Here is a 20,665-nt window from a genome sequence, read left to right as displayed (position 1 = left end):
AACATTTTAAAAGTCAGTTTAATCTCAAAATTTACTGTTAAATCCAAAACACACCAGATAAAGAAAAGCGAATGGTTCAGTCTAACACGGTGAACCATTAAACGTCTGTAAAACTGTGCAGTTCTGAAACGTAACTTTAACCTCAGCCAAACCGATTTGCTCAGTTGTAAATAAAACAGCGAAGTAAACGTGACCCGACAGACAAAACCTGAGTGAATTAAGTCCAGCGTTTAACCACTGAGAGCTAAAACTCAGCTCAGGTTTCAAAGCTGTGTGCCGGTGATTGGACATCAGCCGCTGATAAAGTGGGTTCGTGCTCTGTTGGGAAACAAGCTCCAGCAGCTCTGCGCTCGGGAAAAACTATATTTACTTATCTTGTGCAGAAAAATGTGCTGAGGTTGCGTAATATCGAGCACCGGCTGCCCAGTTAAACTGTGACTATCACCAGGTAACGTGGACGTGTTTCTTGAATTAGCAGCAGGTGTTAAACAGCTGACAGGTGAGGAGGAGGATGCATGCAGGTAAACTGAGGGTCTGTTGAGCTGATCGCTGGTTTCGTGAGAAAAATGTCAGCTCGTCCTTTATGTTACAGAAGCACAGAGACACAAGACCAGGTGGAAAGAGACGATCGTTCGGTGAAAATGAGAATCTGCGAATGCAACACATGGAACACGGAGAGTGGAATATGTAAACAAACCGGTTAACGTAACCCCCTCGGTGCACTCTGCATGCTGACTGTTAGCAGAGCTACTGAAATCTCTGAAAACATCTGAGCACCTTTGCAAACATGTTCTATGTTGACAACCTGACCCATGTGAAGATTACAGCGCGACATTCGCAGCTAAAACACAGTTAAAAGTGTAGTTGGTGACAGAAAAACGGGGTATTTTAAAACTACACCACCAACATTGCTGCCTGTGATTTGAAATGCATTCTGGGATACCTGGCTGCCCCAAGTCTACACAAGCAATCGATTATCTAGGATCGACCTGTTTTGACTTACTTTGCACGGCAACCAATCAAATGTTAGAGAAGCTGCATGGGCAGCGTTAACCCCGCCCCCTGCGTTTGATGGGTGAGGTTGACAGATAAAATTATTTCATGATGAGAGCCAGGCGCCAGGACTGCCAAAATGAAATAAATAAATATATCATTAAATAATTAATTAAATGTGTCAATAATTAATTAAAATGTGAAATACATAAATAATTAATTAAATGTGTCAATAAATAATTAATTAAATGTGTCAATAATTAATTAAATGTGTCAATAATTAATTAAATGTGTCAATAATTAATTAAAATGTGAAATACATAAATAATTAATTAAATGTGTCAATAATTAATTAATTACATGTGTCATAACTATTTATTTAATTAATTATTTCCCATTTTAATTAATTATTGACACATTTAATTAATTATTTAATGGTGTATTTAATTAATTCATTATGGCAGTCCTGGCGTTCCATATTTATCTGTTCTCTGTTTAAATATTTCGGTCACATTATTGATAACTTCACGTAGCAAAAGTTATTTATATTTAATTCACTGCTTCATTGTGTTTTTTAAATTTACATGAATGACAGTTTTACTACCACTTTCTTTTTTTATTATTATTATCTCTATTATTGGGACAGCTGTTGAACATAACAGTAGTTTGCCTTTTTACACTTTCTTTGCTGTCACATGTTAACTTATAATTGAAAACAGAAAAAGAAGAGAAAAGAAGAAGAAAGAAAAACAAACAAATAAACAAACAAACAAAAAAAACTAGGGTTAGGAGGCAGCAGGGCAGGTAGGTTTACATAGTACTACCAGTTTCAATACTACTAACGTTATGGTTTATATTACTCGTTATTAAAAAGCTGTAGTGCTCAGGTGAGGACACACGATGGCGTAAGAGGGCGCGTCAAACTATTTTTTAAAGCGTAGAAGAAGCGGCATCGGGGGCGTTTTGTCCGCTGACAGTCCGCCATGCTCAGCCTTCTGCAGCACTGTGGTCGCAACCTACTGACAGCTAGGACCCTCCAGACCGTGAGCTGCAGTCATTATTCAGCGCAGATGGGCAAACGCGTGGCTGTGGTGCTGGCGGGCTGCGGCGTCTATGACGGCAGCGAGATCCACGAGGCCTCCGCTGTTTTGGTCCATCTGAGCAGAGGGGGTGCGACTGTAAGTGTGACACGCTGATTTTATCTGCCGCTACCCCTGGAGTGAACACCACATCAGAAATGGTCATTAGCTTCCAGTTTGTCCGCTTTCACTGCTCCGTGCTGGGCAGTTTCTACGATTTTTGCACTTTTTATTTGCAGTCCGACCCGTGAGCGTCCTTTGACCTCTACAACCTGTTAACCAGACTGCGCACAGTGACGCGAATAGCTTCGCAGAATGTTTTGTGCAAACTGCTGAATAATAAACGACTGAAATGCACCGAAGTATTTAAAGTTCCTTAACCTCAATTTGCCCCCCCAGAAAAAAACACCCAAGTCTTAGTGAAGCTTATTTGGTCCGCCATGTTTATTTATTTATCTTTACCAGTAAGTATGGTGTGCTATTATTTGTGTAGTAAATGTTTCAAGCTGTCGTGGGTCTTTTAGAGTAATTGCTGAGGTAAAATGCTGCACTCTGCTGAACAAACCGTGTCCTGACATAACAAGATTTCTGCTGCTGACACCATCATTTTCTCCATTATCCCAGAGAAATTAAGTTTTCATATTTGACAAATGCACCAGTACTGATATATGTTTTATGGCCGATAAGTAAGTAAGTAAACTTTATTTATATAGCACCTTTCACAGACATATGTCACAAAGTGCTTTACAAGGTAAAAACATAATACAGTCATAAAATACACCATGAAAACCCTGGTCTAATTAAAAGCTTTTTGAAATAAAAATGTCTTTAGCTGCTTTTTGAAGGTCTCCACTGAGTCCAAACCCTGTAGAAATAGGGGAAGTGCATTCCACAATCTGGGTGCAACAGCTTGGAAAGATCGGTCCCCTTGGGTTTTAAAACGAGTGTGGGGGACCACTAAAAGATTTTGGTTTGCTGACCTCAGGTTACGAGTGGAGGTGTGTGTATGAATCAGATCAGCAATGTAGGGGGGTGCCTGTCTCTGTAATGCTCTAAAAGTTAAAACTAGAATTTTAAAATGGAACCTGAATCTGATTGGTAGCCAGTGCAGCGACTTTAACACAGGGGTCATATGAGCACCCTTGTTCGAGCGGGTCAGTAGCCTCGCTGCAGAGTTTTGAACAACCTGTAGGCGGGCTAGCCCTTTCATGTTTAGACAAGTAAACAGGCTGTTACAGTAGTCAAGTCTTGTAGAGATAAAAGCATGTATTATCATCTCGAGTTCACTTGTTGACACGATGGATCTAAGTTTAGAGATGTTCCTCAGGTGAAAAAAGCAGGTTCTTACTGTCTGATTTAGATGTCCCTCCAAAGAAAAAGCTTCATCAAAATGACACCCAAATTTCTAAGGTTATGTTTCTGGGAGGAACCTAAGTCACCCAGTCGCCGTTTAATATCAGGTATTGCACTGCCTGGTGCAATAATCAAAGTTTCTGTTTTGTCTGGGTTTAGCTGTAAGCAGTTATTGTTCAACCATTGTTTAATGTTGGTTAAACAGTCAATCAGATTGGAGAGCTTATGAGCTTCAGCAGGCTTAAACGAATAATATAGCTGAATATCGTCAGCAAAAAGATGGTAAGATACTTCAGGAAACTGCTGTATTATCTGACTTAAAGGAAGAATGTATATTAAAAACAGGATAGGTCCCAGCACAGAGCCCTGAGGAACTCCACACAACAACTGTAGATTCCGACATGATCTGGTTTGCAGACACACTAAAACTCCTTTCAGATATATAAGATGAAAACCAGTCTAAAACAGAGCCAGACATCCCAACCAGGTCTCTCAGTCTGTTTATCAGGATGGTATGGTTGATGGTATCAAAGGCTGAGGTAAGGTCTAACAAGACTAGGACTGTGTATTCTCCGGAGTCTGCTGACATCATAATATCATTAGTTACTTTCAGTAGTGCTGTCTCAGTGGAATGCAATTTACGGAACCCAGATTGAAAACGGTCATGGATGTTATATTTCTCCAAGTATGCCGTAAGGTGGACAGCTACTGCCTTCTCAAAGAGTTTTGACATAAATGGGAGTTTGGCGATAGGTCTTAAATTTTGAAGTAGTGTTGGGTCCAGGTTGGGTTTTTTGAGCCTTGGTTCCACAATGGCATGTTTAAAAAAGCTGGGGAACACCCCAGTCTGAAGAGAAACATTAAAAAGGTTCACAACCCAAGGACCAATGGTGTCAAAGGCATTAATAAAAAGCTTAGTGGGGATAATGTCTGAGGGGCTTGAGGATGGCTTCATTTTGTCAACCAGGGCTGCTATTTCCTCATATGTTACAGTTGTAAAAGTTGACCAGGAGTACAAAGGGAGTGCCTGACTCGGAGAACAAGAAAGCTTTGGGGAGATTTTAGCATTGACGTCGTTAATCTTATCAACAAAAAATCAGAGGAGTTTATTACTATCTACTTTAGAGTGTACATCTAAAGGTACCACATCTGGGGAGACAATAGCACTAACTTTGTCAAAAAGAAACTTGGGATTTCTCTTGTTTTTTGTTATGAGCCTAGAAAAATATTCAGATCTAACAGTTTTCACTGTGTCATTTAAGGAGAGCATGAGATCTCGAAGATGGAGCCTGTGTACGTCAAGTTTGGTTTTCTTCCATAGTCGTTCTATTTTGCGGCATATTCTCCTTAAGTTTAAGATAGTCTCATTTATCCAAGGGCATGTCTTCTTTTGTAAAGCCGAGCTTGTTTTAATAGGTGCCACTTGATCCAAAATGGATGTGCATTCCCTATTAAAAGACTGAATAAGAACATTTACATCGTTTCCTGTAAAAAGTGGAGACCTGTGAAACATAATGGAGAACCTCTCAGCAGTAGTCTCAGTTATTATGCGTCTATGAGTTTTTAACTTCACAGGTGTCTGTTTAGAGCTAAAATTAAGTTCAAAGATACAGTTATGGTCACTCAAATGTACATCCTCAGCAAACACATTGCCAATGTTGAGGCCCAAGGAAAAAACAAGGTCCAAGGTATGGCCTTTTAAATGGGTTGGACCAGAGACATGTTGGACAAAGTTAAAAGACTCAGATATAGATAGAAGTTCAGCTGCAGAGTTAGATGAGGCATCATCAATATGAATGTTAAAATCCCCAAGAATTAAAACTTTCTCCAGCTTGATAATAGAAGATAAGAAGTCCATAAAATCCTTTAAGAACTCAGTAGCAGGGCCAGGAGGGCGATAGACTAAAACACAATAAAAGATGTTCGTAGAGCCCACCTTAATTGTTTGCGACTCAAAGGAAGAATAGTTTTCAGTTTGCATACCTCTGCAGATGAAACTGTCCTTAAAGACAACGGCAAGACCTCCACCACGGCGACCTAAACGGGGGGCGCCCAAGTAAGAGCAGTCTGCAGGACGCAGTTCGTTTAGGTGAACAAATGGTAAATGGTAAATGGCCTGTATTTGTATAGCGCTTTTTACTAGTCCCGCCTAGGGACCCCAAAGCGCTTTACACGTCCAGTCATCCACCCATTCACTCTCACATTCACACACTGGTGGAGGCAAACTACAGTTGTAGCCACAGCTGCCCTGGGGCAGACTGACAGAAGCGAGGCTGCCATATCGCGCCATCGGCCCTTCTGGCCATCACCAGTAGGCGGTAGGTGAAGTGTCTTGTCCAAGGACACAACGACCGAGACTGTCCGAGTTGGGGCTCGAACTGGCAACCTTCCGATTACAAGACGAACTCCCAACTCTTGAGCCACGATCGCCCAAATTCGCCATCCCTCTGTCATGTTTCGGTGAGAAACAGAAAGTCCAGGCTTTTCCTTGTGAAGAGCTCATTAAGAAGTCCATAAAATCCTTTAAGAACTCAGTAGCAGGGCCAGGAGGGCGATAGACTAAAACACAATAAAAGATGTTCGTAGAGCCCACCTTAATTGTTTGCGACTCAAAGGAAGAATAGTTTTCAGTTTGCATACCTCTGCAGATGAAACTGTCCTTAAAGACAACGGCAAGACCTCCACCTTTTAGGTTTTAACAAATGGTAATGGTAAATGGCCTGTATTTGTATAGCGCTTTTTTACTAGTCCCGCCTAGGGACCCCAAAGCGCTTTACACGTCCAGTCATCCACCCATTCACTCTCACATTCACACACTGGTGGAGGCAAACTACAGTTGTAGCCACAGCTGCCCTGGGGCAGACTGACAGAAGCGAGGCTGCCATATCGCGCCATCGGCCCTTCTGGCCATCACCAGTAGGCGGTAGGTGAAGTGTCTTGTCCAAGGACACAACGACCGAGACTGTCCGAGTTGGGGCTCGAACTGGCAACCTTCCGATTACAAGACGAACTCCCAACTCTTGAGCCACGATCGCCCAAATTCGCCATCCCTCTGTCATGTTTCGGTGAGAAACAGAAAGTCCAGGCTTTTCCTTGTGAAGAGCTCATTCAGAGAGAAGGATTTGTTTGCGATGGAGCGGGCGTTCAAGAGCGCAATCCGATTAAAAACTGGCAGCGCAGGTTTTCCATCAGCTTGTCGGAGTGGAATTGACAGCAAACACCGTGTCCGCACGCGAGGTCTCCAGCAGCCACGGAACCGGCGGGGCCAACCACCGGTTGTGCAATGCGGGCTGTGAGGGTGCAGTGGTGGGGGGATAATCGGCAAAATCCAGAGCATCAGATGGGCAGGATCCACGCTGTAGTGGCTGCAAGTACGTGTTCCGGAAGGGTAACTGGTAGCAGAAACCGGGGACGCCTCCAGACGAGTCGGGAGATCTCCGATCTGTAGGCTCGTCTGATGCGTACCTGGATGCCGGCCCTACAGCCTCTTTTCCTCTATTTCTTCTTGGAATTGCTTAGGGCACGTTTCGCCGGTAGCAAGAAGTAATCCGGTGAGGTGGAAGATTGCACAAATGGTGGGGGAAAAGTTTTTCTATAACTGTCCCAGTCATCATAAAGACGTTCCATAGGCTCTTTGATGTGGAGCAAGGAAGAACGGTCGTAAATCACAGCAGCATAGCTCCATATATTAAACGTCAGGGCTGATATAAAAGCATAAAATACAATACAGCGTAGGCAGGTAGACGTCGAGCCGAGCAAAGGCGCCATCTTCCTGATGCACTCTGCTCTCTGAGAAAATTAATTCAAAAACTTATCACAATAACAGCCTTGACTGGATCAGCAGGAAGGATGCCTTATCTGAGTTTAATTGGTTGTTTCTTATAAGGCAACTCTTCATTATCTGGGCGTTTGAAAGGGTCCCTGAGGCAGCCAGTTTGATCAGTATATGGTCCTGTCTGAGCTGCTGATGGGTAGCTTCAGTGAAATGTGAAGGCCTGTGTACTTTCAGCAGCTCTCTGCACCGGCCTTAAAGGAATGGTTTGTAAAAGTCCAGAAAGCGGGCCCAGAGAGCGTGATAGTGTGTCCTTTTTCTTACCAGCAGTGCAAACCTCTAAATGGCCAAGTGACTTTTCCAAGCCTTTCAACTCTGCCTATGTGTGCAGTTAAATCTGTTTATAAGTGTTGCAGTTTTGGCTGGAGCACTCTGAGGAAATTAATTCAAAAACTTATCACAATAACTTAGAACCTCTGAGTGGAAGCATCCACCTGGTGGCTATATAGCGCTCTGCATGTAGAGGTGCAAGCTGACCATGATGGGATTTTAATTTTATTTTGGTTTTAATGAGACTTTTTTTAGTTTTGAGGCTTGAGGCGTTTCTTCATTTCTGTTGTTAAGACTTCAGTTTAGTAATACTAAGTGGTTACAACTATTAATATCACTATATTATTGTTATTACTACTTTGATTAGTGTAAGAGAATTTCTCAATTATGCAACATATGTCTTATTACTGCACATTACAATTTGCTACCTTGTTACAAATTGCACTCCTGAGAGTCCATACCTCATATTTACCCTACATATTTAAGGACCTAGCTAACCCCTCACAACAACAATGGTAGATAAATGTTTAAACACAGAGCTGCCTTCATCCCGTGAAAGATTTCTCTTTTTTCCTCAAGGACAGAAATGACAGTTGGGACTGGAAATTTTCTCAAATTCCTCTTACAAAGTTTAATTTTTCAGGAATTGACATGGAATGACCCAGACACATGTCTCAAGCTTACAAGAGTAGTCATCAGTCAAAAGTCCACTATGAGTCAGGGAAAGTGTTGCGAAATGCAGATATTCTTAGGTTTTGAAATGCTGCTCTGACAGAAGTTCTGTCGAGTTAGCTTCAAGAATTGTGATGTTAACAATCATTATTAGTTGCCTGGTGTGCTTTTTTTGTTTGTTTTTGAACTCGTCTCTGCTGCTTTTATCACCTCCAGGTGAACATGTTCGCACCCAATACTGACCAGATGCATGTGGTAGATCACCTGAAAGGTGCGCCTTCTCAGGAAAAGAGGAATGTGCTGGTGGAGAGCGCAAGGCTGGCCCGTGGAAACATCCAGGATCTGTCTAAGCTCAGCGTGAAAGAGCACGACGCTGTTATTTTCCCAGGTTTGTGTTCATATGTATTTTGCTGGTACAATCAAAGCCTACAGAAAAAAGATGTTGAGAAGGTCTGAGTAAGGTCGAAACTGAAGTTTGTATTTCTGGCTTATGTACATCCAGACATTAATCTCACCTCTTCCTCATTTTTGGTGTTTTACAGGCGGCTTTGGAGCTGCGAAGAATCTCTGTACGTGGGCAGTGCAGGGCAAGGACTGCTCTGTAAATGACGAGGTCAAGGCTGCTCTGCAGGCGTTCCACAGCGAAGGCAAACCCATCGGCCTCTGCTGCATCTCACCTGTGCTGGCTGCCAAAGTGATCCCCGGGTGCGAGGTCACCGTCGGCATCGAAAAGGACGACAAGTGAGAAATACAACTTGGACTTCCTTGTTTGCGTTCTAAGTCTGGACTTTTAAATGCTGCAATTGTTGTGTGCAAACAGTTGTTTCCAGAGACTACCACGTGCTGGGCGTGGGCTTGTTTACAGCCAGTCTGCCTGTCCTGTTGCACAATTTCTTCCTGTTTCCATGACAAATTAATTTGATTACAGTGTTAGATTAAAAAAAAAAAAGGACTTAGGAGAGGATCTGTCTTTGTCAGAGTGGTGGCTCACTGACACTTGGACCAATTGATCGGTTGACAGATGTCAAAGCCAACAGTCAGTTGAGATCATGATTTTGTTTACAGGCAAAATAATATTATAAAATTATTTTAAAAAATTAACAGAATAGAAGAAAAAATGTGGCTGATACCAGTAACCAATGCGTGTTTCAGTAGATATCTGATTTGGATGCTCGTTATTTTTCCACTTTGTGCTGGGTAAACAAAGGTCTTTCTTATAAAATATTGGCTGTTTTGAGTGATTTAGCTCTTCAACACACAGTATTTGACTGTGTCTACATGCCTAAATGTTGCTGTAATGTGATTGGCAGATTAGATATTAGATAGTTAATGAGTGAGACCCACTGGTGCACTGTGCAGGATGCTAAATATTCGATTGACAGGACAATCACTGGTGTGTTTGTGTAAATAGGAAGCAAAAACTGTTGGGTTCTTTCCATGTTAAGGTGGAAAGTCCCTCTGTAAGTGCAGTTTGCAGGCATAATTGATGCATCTCCAAAACTTATAAATATAATTTTCCAGTTGTTAAAAGCAAAACCTCAAATGTTCCTAAGATGTTTGCAGAAATCGGCTTTGAGCAGCAAAACATTAAGTAGTGCCTCTTCTCCCCCACCTCTCAGGTATCCAGACACCGCTGACACTGCAGCGGCCATCAACCAGCTGGGCTGCAAGCACGTGAGCAAGGGCGTCGGCGAGATCCACGTGGACGGAAAGAACAAGCTGGTCACCACCTGTGCCTTCATGTGCAACGCTCCGATCCACGAGATATTTGACGGAATCGGATCGATGGTGCAGGGCGTCCTGAAACTCGCCTGAGTGTAATCAGTAGAAGGTCGAAACAAGGAAAAGACTGGTGCCAGCTGTGCGGTAGATGTCTGCTGAGCTGGTTGCAGAATGGTGTCGAAGTGATTAAAAGCACTAAAAGATAATCTAGAGTAGCAGAACTGAGCTCCTTGTGAGCTGAATGTTTGAGTTTGCGTGTCAGTTTTATTGCTGCTGTCTTGGCTCCGTCCCACATCTGTCACATTTTAGAGAATCAGCTGCAGGTGAGGATAATGTTCTCAGAAACAAATAAATAAATAAACGAATACAAGGAAAAAGATTGTTTATTTCTGACCACAGAAGAGAAAAAAGTATGTACAACATATTTACACGGTTATTATTTAATTCGTACTTTCTTGAAAAGATTACAAAGCTTCATATAAAGATATGAGTGTCTAATTACAAAATCCTCATTCTGTCAAGGCGCTCTTGATTTCTTGTCATTCTCAGATATGAACCCAATATTGAGCAATCTGCCACCCTTTCAATGTTTCCTATAACATCAATGACCCGCTCCACTCCCTCTGTGCACAGCACAGACGAAGCATTCACACTGAACTTCTCCACCAGGTGCTTCAGAGTCAGCGGTTTCCTCCAGTGGCCGTAGAATGTGTCACATCTGGCTGTGTAGCTCGCCCCCTGGTGCGTCGCTATCTCGACCTCGCAGTACATCTTGTCAAAACTGGGCAGGTTATCTTCCGGCGTCTCCAAGCTGACTTTGCCCAGGAGCTCCTTCAAAGCGGATCGGCCGATATGAGCGTCGCCGAAAGACGCCACGGTCACCTTGTTATCCAGCAGTGCGGTGCAGGCGTTGAACTGGAACGAGTGCCTGGCTTGGTGCTCTGTGGCAGGTAACGGGCAGTTAACGTACTTGGATGGAGGCACCCGAAGTGTGACATGCCGGATCTGGCTGAGGTCAAATTTGCCGACTGCGTTTTGGAGCTTTTCCCGGGCTGCCAGAGCTGCATCGACAACCCAGTGCATCCCGAGGTGAGTGGGGATGCGTTTGAATGCCACGTCCTGATCTTCCAGAATCCATTTATATGCTCTCACAGCAGAATCCGCCATAGCGGAGGGACTGTAGTCTTTGTAGTAAACACCAAGCCCTCTGTCCAAATCCAGTATGGCTGGATTTCCCTTCAGTCCTATCTGGGCCAGCCGAGCGGCCTCTAGGCCTCTCCGAGCAGCGTTTCCAATGTGGAGAGGTTTGGTCTGTGTGGCAGCGTTGGCTAAAGGCGCCCCGGCAGAGGAGGCAGCTATGGCAAGAGCATGAATGCACTGTTCAGGAGACAGACCCAGGAGCTTAGCCGAGGCTGCAGCGCTGCCCATCACTCCAACAACACTGGGAGGGTGGAATCTGAGAAGCAAAACAATAAGATTTACTCAAGCGTGACATAGTGATTCTGATTAACTGAAATCACTGCCTTATTAATCAAACCATTCATATGTATTTTAATCATCAGTTTAGTCATTTTTAAAGGAGGTTTTTGCGATTTCTCCTTATAAGGTATTTTCATGTGAGCACAAACCAGAACCCAGTCACCACATCCACCTCTAAAACCCAAAATGAAACCAAAACTGTTTTCTTGGCTTGACAGCACTAGGTACTGGTGAATCAAATGCTCTAGTCTTTCTCATCTAAATGAGCTGGAGAATAAATTTATTCCAGAGCTGAAAATATTTCCAAAATTGATACCTTTCAGGGATGTTGTAGGCTTCTTTGGAGAACCTCATCAGTCTGCCCTGAACTTCAATGCCAACATTGAAGGCTAGCAGGAGATCTAGACCAGAGGGCTGGCTGGGAAGTGTCTCTGCCAGGGCCAGCAGCGCAGGTAGGACAGCGCCCGAGGGATGAGTCGCAGGGTGCCAAGTGTCGTCAAAGTCCATGGAGTGAACCTAATAGACAGTCAGGCAAAGACGTGATCAGGGATCGAAGCAGAGCTGGATCATAATTCCTGTTTTCTGCAGATTTTTGCTTTTGTAGAAATCCAAACTTACAGCAATGCCATTAACAAATGCAGCGTAATGAGGAGGCAGAATTATATCCGATTGACCCCAAACGCTGCTCCTTTCCCGTGATGTGAACAACTGGAGGCACATTAATATGAGTATAAATGACATATCAAAAATAACTAGCAGCAGAAAGAAGATTATAATCACAAACCGGACTATTAAAGAAGTGCAAGACTTGACTGGATAATCAGTCATCAACATGTCATGGAAAACAACTTAATAATTTGTCAAGATTGCAATCAGGGCACAAATGAAGCGAGTTAGTTAGCAGGACCGATCATTTGTAAAGGAAATCCACCAATGAGCAGAAGAGTATTTTAATTTCACAAACAACCTCTGATGAGCCCATATAAAGATTTTTATGTGATCACTGACAATAGATACAGAGTACTCATGTATTACTAGTTACTGTGTAGAATTAAATGAGCATCTTCTACATCTACCCACATGATAAGCAAATATTTGTCAGCAGTTGTTTTTGCAGTAAATGCAGTTCACTGTACCTGACTGTACTTCAGAGCCTTATTGAAGACAGCTGTTCTGGTTCCTAATAGTCCAACACCGAGGGTGTCCAGCATCATCCTTTTGCTCCTGTTAATCACACCATCTGTCAGCTGTGAGGTGCTGAGGGCATGGATCCCAGCTCCAAAGCTCTCTGTGATACCCTGAAAAACATTCCACAGGGCTAGTCAGTTCAAATCATGCAGACTTCTCCAGAGATGGTTCCTGCTTATTGTGGCTATAATCAAGTTAAGATGCTAAGCTATACTGCAGGTCACCAAAAGCCAAAAATACTTTCCAAAAGGTGCCTTTATTAAAGCTCATACAGCAACCAACAGTACCTTGCGAAGCATTGTTCAGTCTTGACAAGCTCTTCAAGTGACTAAACATGCAAGCATAGCTGGCTTTTATACACATGTCTGAGGGCTGGACTGCCAAATTTCCAAAGTGGCTAAAAACCCACTAGGATGAGAAGTGGGAACTTTCGCAATGACTCAATGCTGTCTTTTCATTTATGCTGGTTGCCAGTGCACTGGGGAGTCTGCACAATCTGCACACAACAAAATCTTGTGACAGCTGATTTTGAAATTGACAACATTTTAAATCTGTGTTTTAGTAGGCACACATGATTCAATCACACAACTTAAAAGGAAATGTTGCCCCTAAAACTGTAAGACTGCTAAACTCGATCCCACAGTAACTATATACATCCTCCATATGCAATTTTCTTCTGTCCAATTCAGTCTCCTGCTCCTCTGGACACACACCCTTATGTACACTTTATAACTCACAATGTAAATAACTTGTGCAAGTGCACTGATCTACTGCTCAGACTCATCTTATCAGCCCTCAGATATATGCATTACATAAACATAAACTCCTGTTCAGTCCAAACATGCAATATGCTTATTCTTGTGTCCAATCTTACAATTCAATTCAATTTTATTTGTACAGTGTCAAATCACAACAACAGCCACCTCAAGGCGCTTTATAATGTAAGGTAGACCCTACAATAATACATACAGGGAAAAACCCAACAATCGTGGGTTATATATTTATAGATGCATGTGTGTGTGTGTGTATATGCAGATTTATACTGTATGTGAATATGTAGTTGTGGAAATGTGCCATCTTTCATAATGGTAGCCAGTAATGGAAATTCATTGATGTGCAAGGGGAAGTTTATAATGCAGAAATGAAATAGGTGAAAATCACGTGATAAAGAGTTTTTCATTTTCAGCCGCTGATTATTGAACCAAAAGCTGTGGCTTAAGTTTTATTGTTACCAGTCGCTCACAACTGCAAACCCCAAATCTCCATCTGGTCGAGTTTGCATATAAACGTGGGCTTATTAATGATTATCACTGATTGTTATTTGTTTTCTGTGTAAAACCTGATGGTAAACCAAAGTCTTTGAAGAAGTGAAAGTGAAACAATTTCATCCATTTCATGTAAAAATGAGGAAAACGTGGTTGTGTTTCTCTCTTTTCAAAAAGATTAGTTTACATGGAAGGGCTTAATTATGTAATTCCATAATGTGCTTCCTTTCCAGCTGCTCTTTTTGTATTATACAGATTAAGCTGATACACTATGTAACATTTTGCTCAGACTTGTGTAATTATGTCCAAGATAAAGCTGAATAAAACTTTCCACCTAACTATTTAAAAAAACAACAACAATACTGTGGTCTTAAAAACTGCAATAACATAAAAATCTATAAGAAAATGGCTTTGGTGGATCACTCTCCCTGAGACAGGAGGTCCACATGACTGTGACTCTAATGCTCCGTCCTTTCACAAAATGGTGCAACTTTGAAACTTCCTAAATGTCACCCATGGCCAAAATATCCCACAACACACACTCAAGAAAATCACTACCAGCAATATCATAAAAAGAAGCAAAGCAAATATTGCACTGGATGATTATTAAATGTGTTTCTGGCATATTTTTGCTTGTAAGTGACTTAATGAGAACTTTACTTTGTATACAGAAGTTCAGTCATTTCATTACTATAGTTTAAGTTTAAGATTTGTAATAAGTTAGGGGTTATATTAATGTTTTATGCATCTATCTTGCATGCCACATTGTGCAATGTGACTGATTTCTTATGTATATGGCAAGAATTTTAGACACTACTTCCTCTATGGTAGCTTAAATGTTTTGTATAGTGTTTGCCCATGATTGATGTCTGGATTTGTGTTCACTGACTGCTCTGCCTTCATGTAATTCTTGGAACTGTGTAAGCAGCCTGCCATGTCTGATTCTCCTAAGAGGTTGAAATTGAATGTGCCTTGTGTTGTTTTATGTCTGGCCCCCGAGACTGGCTCAGGTTTAGTATAACATGCTCCTGCACAACAATAAGCTGGTTCTCTGCTTAGATTACACTAGAACTAAAGCTATCACTCCTTCTGTTTGGTTTTTCTCATTTTGTTTAGAAAATATAGTTAGGAAGCACAGGTTTGAATTTATTCTTTTAAAAAGTACTCAATTAATAAATTATACCCATCAAAACCTTTTTTCTGTGACTCAACCCTCCCCACCTGGATCATTCATGTTACGTTCTTCCCCCTTCGGCTTGGGCTGCTCGGGTCATAGCACCACTTTAGAACCACTTTGTGTAAGAATAAAGCATGAAGTGGGATAGTAGTAGACCTGCATTGAAGGAATATGATGCAGTGCTGAAAACACAGCTTAAGAACTGTTGTTTGAAAGGACTAATTACAGTAATTCTTTCCTTCTTTAAATGGCTGTTAGAGAGCTCTCTTTCTGTGTGTGTGTGTGTGTGTGTGTGTGTGTGTGTGTGTGTGTGTGTGTGTGTGTGTGTGTGTGTGTGTGTGTGTGTGTGTGTGTGTGTGTGTGTGTAAGTTACTAATTAGCATTTAGAATTAGGTTAGGATGGTTAGACCTTAAAATTTAAAAAAAGTGATACAGTTTGTGTAATTTTGCTTCTGTACACCAACACAGTGGATTTTAAATCAGCATGTGATTACAGTGCAGACTTTCAGCTTAAATTAAAGTGGTGAAATAAAAGGACTGTATTAACTGTTTAGGAATTACAGCCATTTTTATACTTAGTTCCCCATTTTCAAAGGTTCAAAAGTGACTGAACATTTAAACATTAAACAGTTTTCTTTTTTGTCCACAACAAGACGTGGTGCTGATTTCAAGTGTTGACCTTTTTTGGGTATCTTTGAATGCTTGGTGTGAGGTAAATACAACTGAAGGAGGCCATTGTTAGGCTGAAAAATCAACCAATAACACAACAAAATAAGACAATAAAAAAGGAAGGCTCTAGTGAGCTCAGAAACGGGAAACAGCATGGAACACAACAGAAGACAAAGGATGTGGATGATCACAGAATTCTTTCCCTGGTTAACAAAAACACCTTCGAAACATTTGGCCAAGTCAAGAACACTCTTGTGGAGATAGGCTTGTAGGGATCGACTGCAAAAAATGTTCATCCAAATGTTAACAAAGTTCCTTACATGTAAAATTATGCTAGCTTGCCCAATTAATTTAGAGCCTCTGAAAATAAATAACTATGTATAAAAATGGCCATAATTTCTAAACACTTAATGTAACACTTTTGTGAAACCTCTTGAATTAAAGCTGAAAATGTACACTTCAATCACATCTTAATTGTTAGATTTAAAATCCACTGTGATGAGGTACAGTGACAAAACTCACTAACAAAATGTTATGGCCCTAACTGTAATTAATGTGTGAGCATGCGCTGAATGCTGGCTGCATTTCCATTAGAAATGCAATGGGTGTCACTATTTCCATATTTTCCAAACATCTTTTTAAGGGAATAACTTGGACCAGTTTCATGGTCTCTGGTTTGTGTGTGATTCTAATGGATTTGTATTCATTTGGAGAGAGAAAAAACACCTACACATGCTGTAATTTTATCACATCGGTATTTGCGCTACAAGGTCAGGAGGAAGGTGACATTTCTGGTGGATACAGAGATTCTCTCTCTCTGTGAGAGCAGCATTGGCACTCTTCACAGTCATTCAATAGTTAAATGTTAATTCAGCAGTCACCTCCCGGTACGCACGCACGCAGTAAGCCCAAGCTTCATAAACGAGCTGCCGCCGCTGTGGTGTCTCAGTGTTTCCACTGATTCCACATCAGTGAAGCAGCTCAGAGAAGATGGCACTGGCAGACACAGAGCGCGGAGTGTCCAGCTGCGGGGATTCGGGCGCCCAGTTTTCCGAGATCATCGAGCTGAATGTCGGCGGACAGGTTTATGTCACCAGACACAAAACTCTGATCGCCGTCCCAGACTCACTCTTGTGGAACATGTTCAGCAAGAAGTCACCCAAGGAGTTGGCGAGAGACAGCAAAGGGCGCTTCTTCTTGGACAGGGATGGGTTCTTGTTCCGCTACATCCTCGACTATCTCCGAGACCTCAACTTGGTCCTCCCGGACTACTTCCCCGAGAAAAGTCGGCTGCAGAGAGAGGCTGACTTTTTCCAGCTTAAGGACCTCGCAAAACGCCTCAATCCCCGGGTGAGTAAAGAGAATTCAATCAGTGAGGAGATCAGCCAGAGCGACACAGAAGACGGCGGGCAGCAGTGCGGCTCCTCCGGCGGCTTGGAGACTTTACGCACCATGTCTGTCAGCGGAGCCATGCGCTCCCCATCTCTGGACTCTAGAAAGTCCGGCTACATCACGATAGGATACCGCGGCTCGTACACTATTGGCAGAGACATCCAAACCGATGCCAAGTTCAGGAGAGTGGCGCGCATCACAGTTTGCGGTAAGACCTCTCTGGCCAAAGAAGTGTTTGGGGACACGCTGAATGAGAGCAGAGACCCGGACAGGCCCCCTGAGAGATACACATCCCGGTACTATCTCAAGTATAATTTTCTAGAGCAGGCATTTGACAAGCTGACAGAAGCGGGATTCCACATGGTGGCCTGCAGCTCCACAGGCACTTGTGCCTACACCAGCAACGATCCCAATGAGGACAAAATTTGGACAAGCTACACTGAATACGTTTTCTGTCGGGAATAACCAACACCATTCGCGCCACGTCCGTGTAAATATACCTACATTCCACACCACAGAGGAATGTCTTCGAAGAGTAGTGCAGTTTCTGTGCTGATTGGTGACTTTTGTTAAGGAGTGACTGTACCATATTAGAAACTAGACACAAAATGCTCCCTCACCCCCCAAAAAATTATTTTACACACAAGATTTTGTTAAGATGGCTTGAAAAGATGAAGCTGTTCTGAGGTTCAAAGTGAGCAAAACTCAAAGCACTGCAAACATCATCTCCATCTCATAGAACTGCATGTCAATGTTTCAGTCATGTCTGACTCAGTGCTGTGTGAATTGAGTGGCATCCAGGAACAGACCAGCAGCAATTAGTATTCAGTGTCATTGTGACTTCTAGGCTTGCTCGAGCACTTGTTTGGCCAAGTTTTGTATTATCTAATAGGCTCTTATAGCAGTTCTATCACTGACACGATTGTACTTGTATGTGAAGTGTTGGTAGAGTTGTATTTGTTATAAACTTACTCATTACAAATAAAGTCTTCTAACTCTGTTATTCTCAGCCATTTGCCAGCCATCCTACCTTCCTTTTAATGTCTGCACAAAGAGTACACAACAACAAAAATACTGACATTCACCTCTCTCCAACCTTTTAAACCATCCTCAGTGGGGGAATCAAAGAGTCAGCCTCAAAGAGAGATGCCCTACACAGAAATCTCACCCCGTCGTGGCAGTGGAGCCGCCAGCTCGACAAAATTTGTCACACAGTTTTAACCCAGAAGCGACGTGTTACAGAGTAGTGTCTCTGCTTGTCATTGCACTCACGCATGACTTACAAAATCCTGACTCTGAACTTTCCTTGCCTTCCACTTATTGTATCACATTTGCAAACTGCCCTTATAAGGTGCTATGTGCTTCCCAGTAACCTTTGCCCTATTATACCCCCCCCCCCCCCCCCCAAACAAACAAGCTCCGCATCTGAAGAGACAAGCCTTTAAATATTGCAGGAGCATCCTTTTTTCCCTCATACCTATCCATTTTGGTACACAACTTCATCAGCATGCAGCGTGGATGCAAATAGTGCAGCTGTGCACACATGATGTCATTATCATTTCAAGTGTAAATAATGAAAGGGTCCAGCTGCACACAAATAGGAGGGTTCAGTCCGCCAGGGACTGTGGATGAATGGAGATTCGATTGGTGTACCTCGGCTGTGGGGGACGGATTTTTTTTTTTTTGACTGGCCAGCGTACAGCCAGTCCTGGATTATACGTTTCATTCAAAACAGACATGTAAAAAAAGTCCCCACATTCAAGGCCACGGGTGGGATTATAGGAAATCAGGGGCTTACAAGAGTCACAGTCTCTGTAGGGGTCCGGGACATCCACCCAAAGGGAACATCTTTGCTAAATGCATCACTCTGCTTCAATTTGGTTCAAGAATGTTGGAGAAAGGTTCTTTTCATAAGGATGACAATTTAGACATTACTGTTTGTATATAAATGGTTCATAATAAATGCACTCTAAAAGATAATTATGCAGACAGGATTTTCCATTTTTGTCTTTTCCTGTGTGACATTTAGATGTGTCACACCAGGAAAGGAACAGGAGACAAAAACAAAGATGGCTCATGCAGGCTTTCTCTTGTGGCTCGCTGAAATACTGAACCAAGAGGTCAATTTTTTTATTAGCAATACCCCAACCTTTCCTACCGTAAGATATCTTGAGCACTTTAACTATAGCTTTACCTTTGCATGCACACCGGCTCACAGCTAAACTGGAAATGTTTGCGAATAAGCTTGTGCATCCACCCCCAGAGTCTAAAAATACACTCCAGATATAACAAAGTGACACCGTCTTAAATTCAGACCTGGCAAGTTAATCTGAAAAGAACAAATTCATTAAAAGAGAAGAAAAGATGGTGATATTATCAGAGCTCATAAGCAATGTTTATAGTGATATTTGTTTGGCTGATACCAGTATAGCTGCCTAATATTGTATGTCTCCTAAGTTAAGTCTGAGAGCCAAGTGATAGATACTTTACTTTGAACCATTTGTTATGAGTTATTCAACAAAGAAATCAGTGTAAATTAGGGAGAAATGATGCTGCACTCACACAGAGGACAAAGACATTTGGGAAAAATAAAGTCTCTCTTCCTAGGCTCAGTTAAGAAAAGAAAAAAGAAAGGAAAAAAGAAAGGAAAAATATGTGTGTGTTTGGGTGTGTGGAGCCAGAACGGAAACCGAGTCAGAAAAGAGCCATTAGCCCAGTGGAGACTAGTGAAGAAACGCTTCCATTTCAATTAATGTTGTACAATCCTGTTCAGAAGGATAACTTTTCACATGTTATCACCTTTGAGAGGAAATTATGCCAGACCAGGAGTTTTTGAGGAGCAGTGTCCTACAGAACACGATAGCAGCTTTGCAACCCAGGCTCATTTTTAAGCGTAACGCTATCCATACTGCATGAAATCCAATCATATCTGTTGATTATTTACAGCTGGATGAGCAGACGAGGGACGAGGCAGCCCGAATGAATGTGTGACATACCACAGCAATAACAGCTGCAGTTACTGGGACAAATTTTCACACACAATGTTATATAACTTACTACTGTGACTAAGATATTGTTACACAGCTGCATAAATGTAAATTATCTGGCAAAAAAAGAATAATTTTTGTTTAAAATGATTTAGTTCCGTCCTGGAATACAAAGAAGTCTTGGAAATCTAGGATGAAATGGTCAGGGCACACGAAAGATGTCTCATAAGATATGACCGCATTATCTGATACTAGTTATAAACATTCATGTGCTTTGAATTTGAATAAAGCTCACGCGGACCCTCGCACGGGTGAGTTCTGAGTAATAAACAAATCTGGGAAAAGAGGTCAAGAGCTTATATTGAATTTCTTTCATGTTGTTTTTTCTCATTTTTTCTGGGAAGTTGAAAAGCACCACACGCTAATAACTGTTCTGAAGTTGGGAAACACCCTGGATCAGTCAGCCATTCGTCATGGAGCTCTGCATAAAAACAATTCACACCCACATTTACACACGGTGCAGCGCGAGCAATTTAGAGACTCCACAACACTTGCATGCCCGTGGGCCGTGGGTGGAAACCCACTCG

The 20,665-nt window shown here is 42.1% G+C and overlaps 3 protein-coding genes across 3 annotated transcripts; 2 read left to right on the top strand and 1 right to left on the bottom strand.

Moving 5' to 3' along the window:
* Positions 1–1,915: 1,915 nt before the first annotated feature.
* On the top strand, positions 1,916–10,298 carry LOC146500406 (glutamine amidotransferase-like class 1 domain-containing protein 3, mitochondrial). Its single transcript, XM_085134517.1, has 4 exons — positions 1,916–2,171; positions 8,416–8,587; positions 8,742–8,940; positions 9,819–10,298. The coding sequence occupies exons 1-4, from the start codon at positions 1,977–1,979 to the stop codon at positions 10,012–10,014; spliced, it is 762 nt and encodes a 253-aa protein (XP_084990643.1). The 5' UTR covers positions 1,916–1,976; the 3' UTR covers positions 10,015–10,298.
* Positions 10,299–10,307: 9 nt separating this feature from the next.
* Positions 10,308–12,925, bottom strand: acod1 (aconitate decarboxylase 1). Its single transcript, XM_085134513.1, has 5 exons — positions 12,876–12,925; positions 12,537–12,698; positions 12,019–12,108; positions 11,717–11,916; positions 10,308–11,377 (listed from the first exon to the last, which is right to left on the bottom strand). The coding sequence occupies exons 1-5, from the start codon at positions 12,885–12,887 to the stop codon at positions 10,420–10,422; spliced, it is 1,422 nt and encodes a 473-aa protein (XP_084990639.1). The 5' UTR covers positions 12,888–12,925; the 3' UTR covers positions 10,308–10,419.
* Positions 12,926–16,518: 3,593 nt separating this feature from the next.
* On the top strand, positions 16,519–18,100 carry kctd12.1 (potassium channel tetramerisation domain containing 12.1). The gene has a single exon (XM_085134516.1). The coding sequence runs from the start codon at positions 16,690–16,692 to the stop codon at positions 17,554–17,556; it is 867 nt and encodes a 288-aa protein (XP_084990642.1). The 5' UTR covers positions 16,519–16,689; the 3' UTR covers positions 17,557–18,100.
* Positions 18,101–20,665: the final 2,565 nt, after the last annotated feature.

This window comes from Neolamprologus multifasciatus, chromosome 16 (assembly GCF_963576455.1).
Source record: "Neolamprologus multifasciatus chromosome 16, fNeoMul1.2, whole genome shotgun sequence".
NCBI lineage: Eukaryota > Metazoa > Chordata > Actinopteri > Cichliformes > Cichlidae > Neolamprologus > Neolamprologus multifasciatus.
The sequence above is the reverse complement of the archived record's forward strand: the minus strand, read 5'-3'. Positions and strand labels throughout refer to the sequence as shown.

What these genes read in the sequence shown, in the direction of transcription:
- LOC146500406 (XM_085134517.1), top strand. Translation starts at nt 1,977, where the DNA reads ATGCTCAGCCTTCTGCAGCACTGTGGTCGCAACCTACTGACAGCTAGG. An exon ending in TGAGCAGAGGGGGTGCGACT is followed by an intron (nt 2,172 to 8,415) that starts GTAAGTGTGACA and finishes TATCACCTCCAG; the next exon opens with GTGAACATGTTCGCACCCAA. An exon ending in CGACGCTGTTATTTTCCCAG is followed by an intron (nt 8,588 to 8,741) that starts GTTTGTGTTCAT and finishes GGTGTTTTACAG; the next exon opens with GCGGCTTTGGAGCTGCGAAG.
- acod1 (XM_085134513.1), bottom strand. An exon ending in AGGCTCTGAAGTACAGTCAG is followed by an intron (nt 12,109 to 12,536) that starts GTACAGTGAACT and finishes ATGTGCCTCCAG; the next exon opens with TTGTTCACATCACGGGAAAG. An exon ending in GCCTACAACATCCCTGAAAG is followed by an intron (nt 11,378 to 11,716) that starts GTATCAATTTTG and finishes TTTGCTTCTCAG; the next exon opens with ATTCCACCCTCCCAGTGTTG.
- kctd12.1 (XM_085134516.1), top strand. Translation starts at nt 16,690, where the DNA reads ATGGCACTGGCAGACACAGAGCGCGGAGTGTCCAGCTGCGGGGATTCG.